Source organism: Plectropomus leopardus, unplaced genomic scaffold (assembly GCF_008729295.1).
Source record: "Plectropomus leopardus isolate mb unplaced genomic scaffold, YSFRI_Pleo_2.0 unplaced_scaffold21586, whole genome shotgun sequence".
NCBI lineage: Eukaryota > Metazoa > Chordata > Actinopteri > Perciformes > Serranidae > Plectropomus > Plectropomus leopardus.
Genome location: NW_024623367.1, coordinates 1 through 2828, shown reverse-complemented (window position 1 = coordinate 2828; position 2828 = coordinate 1). Strand labels below are relative to the sequence as shown.

Sequence of the window (2828 nt, the reverse complement as noted above, 5' to 3'; positions counted from 1 at the left end):
TTATAACATGTCAATACATTGTATTTATAGAAGATTATATTTATATAAAATATTTGGCGTGTGTGTGTCTCAGCAGGTCCTGGATCAGTTCGAGAGCAGATCAAGATGATCAATGAGAAGTTTGCTGGAGCAGCTGGCAGCCAGTGGCCCGGACAGGAACCATATCCTTCTGAAACTCAGCTGCTGATTGGCTCTCAGCCGTCACCTGACCTGTACCAGCAATACACAATGCAATACACATACAGTATCTGTACACAGCACCCAGTACTGAGTGCAGTATCTGCACACAGCAGGGAGTAATAAGTGCAGTATTGGAACACAGCAGGGAGCACTCATTGTATTTTTACTGCAGTATTGTTCTTTAATGGAGGTGTTACTGGATCTCTGAGGAGAGACGGGAAAGAGCAGCTTGGAGATTTCTTTGGAGGATCAAACTCCTACGCAGAGTGTTACCCCGCTACGTAAGATACACACATACTACTACACACTACCTGTGCTAATACACACTATAAACATACAACCCATGAAAACACTTAAATACATACAAAGACACACAACACATCCTAATACATACTATAGCACATACGAATACACACAATTCATACTAGTTCACATTGTAAGACACACTAATACACACAAGAACACACTAATTCACACAATAACATACTAATATACACTGTAACACATAGTAATACACACTCTAAGACATACTTAGACACACTATTCTATACTATATATACTACTATATACTATACTATACTAGTACAAACACATACGTACATACACACAGCACTTACACACAGAGTAACATACACACATATTAGTACTTAAAATTTGTGTGTGTGTGTGTGTGTGTGTGTGTGTGTGTGTGTGTGGTCATGCAGGATGGATGACCTGGCTGTGGACAGTGATGAGGAGGTGGACTACAGTAAGATGGACCAGGTAACTGCGACTCCCAGCATGCATCACTCTGTCCTGTGTGAAGGGAATCAGAAGGGTCCTCTGGGTAGTTTAAGGTCCTCTTGTCGTCAGATAAACCTGTCTGCCTGTTTCAGGGTAATAAGAAGGGTCCTCTGGGTCGGTGGGACTTTGACACTCAGGAGGAGTACTCTGATTACATGAACAACAAGGAGGCACTGCCAAAGTACGTATGATGATGATCCCTCAGCTCTGACTGACAGGCAGACTGAAGCTGATGGTGATGGTGATGGTGATGATGATGGTGATGACAGTGATGATGGTGATGACAGTGATGATGGTGATGGTGATGACAGTGATGATGGTGATGTTGATTGTGATGATGATAGTGATGGTGATGACGGTGATGATGATGGCGAGGATGGCAATGATGATGATGGTGATGTTGATGGTGATGATGGTGATGACTGTGATAGTGATGGTGATGATGATGAAGTTTGTCCCTGCAGGGCTGCCTTCCAGTACGGCATCAAGATGTCTGAGGGCAGAAAGACGCGGCGCTTCAAGGAGACCAATGAGAAGGCGGAGCTGGATCGCCAGTGGAAGAAGATCAGTGCCGTGAGTTCATCATCATCGTCATGGTTACACAACCAACATGAGAAAATGTCTGCAGTTTTTCAGCAAGAGACGCTTAAAGTTTATTCAGTGTTTTTGACAGTTTGGGGGTTTGATGGGAATGTCAGCGTTTACTGTGTCTGTTTCTGACACTTTGGTGCTGTGAGGAGAAGCTGCGCTCTCTTTGTCTGTCTCGCTGCGCCGCTGTCGGACCATCAGCTGTTTGATCCGCCATGATGAAATGCTGTGGCTGTCAAACACTCAGCTGTTCTACAGTCAAAGTCCTTCACTGCATTTGGTTCTTCCTCTTATGATTGGCTGTTCGTGTTGTCTGTCAAAACACGGCTGGAAAGCGTTCTCGACATTATATCAACTCAGCTCATATTTCAATCGCGGAGAAATTATTTCACGATTAATATCGTTATTGTTTCATCGCTCAGCACTACCTTAAAGTTTTGGAAAAGTTCTGGAATCAGTTTTGCGAGCCTGTACGATAACACATGATGTGTTCATGGTCTGTGGGAAATTTGAAAACCAACGATGATCTCTGCTTTCACAGTTTCTGGATGATAAATGGATTTTAAAAAATCACCAAATATTTTTTTTGAAGATTTCCAAAGTCATTTGCCAATTTTTTTGGGGGGGGAAATCACCCAAAAACTTTTAGGGGGAAAGTATTTCACAGTATTTCGTTAAAAAATGTCGTCTTTCTTTTCGAAATAATAAGTGCCAAAGTGATTTTTTTAACTGTAAAAATAAATAAATGAATATATAATAAAATGACTAAAGCGAAATAAAACCATCAGCTCCCACCCCCATAAATAACAAACTGTCACGAAATTATATTTAATATTCAGTTCTGATCCTGTTCTCCAATTTGACTGAAAGTCCTGGAAAGGTCCTGGAAAAGTCCTGGAATGTGTGTATGATCCGTGTTTACTGTTTGTTCATGTGAACGTTCTTTACTGGATTTATTTCATTTCATTGATTTTATTTGACTGCGTATTTGTGAATGCTGAGTCCAGGCAGAACGGCTGTTGCCATGGTGACAGTAAACAAGTAAACAACCTGCTTGTGTTTCAGATCATCGAGAAGAGGAAGAAGATGGAGGCTGATGGGTGAGTACTTCCTGTTTCCTGTCAGCATCTACTCAGCCAATCAGAAGAGGGCGCGGGCAGTGCTCGCCACTTCTGTTAATGTATACAACAAACAGTGGACGACAAACAGTAAACAAAGACATAAACAGTAAACAGTCAATAATAAAGAGTAAACAGTCAATAATAAAGAGTAAACAG

General features: G+C 41.5%; 1 protein-coding gene across 1 annotated transcript; it reads left to right on the top strand.

Annotated features, from left to right (window-relative positions):
* Nucleotides 1–76: 76 nt before the first annotated feature.
* On the top strand, nt 77–2821 carry LOC121965771 (protein Red-like). The gene is made up of 6 exons (XM_042515895.1): nt 77–161; nt 378–461; nt 885–942; nt 1056–1144; nt 1428–1536; nt 2617–2821. The coding sequence occupies exons 1-6, from the start codon at nt 106–108 to the stop codon at nt 2653–2655; spliced, it is 435 nt and encodes a 144-aa protein (XP_042371829.1). The 5' UTR covers nt 77–105; the 3' UTR covers nt 2656–2821.
* Nucleotides 2822–2828: the final 7 nt, after the last annotated feature.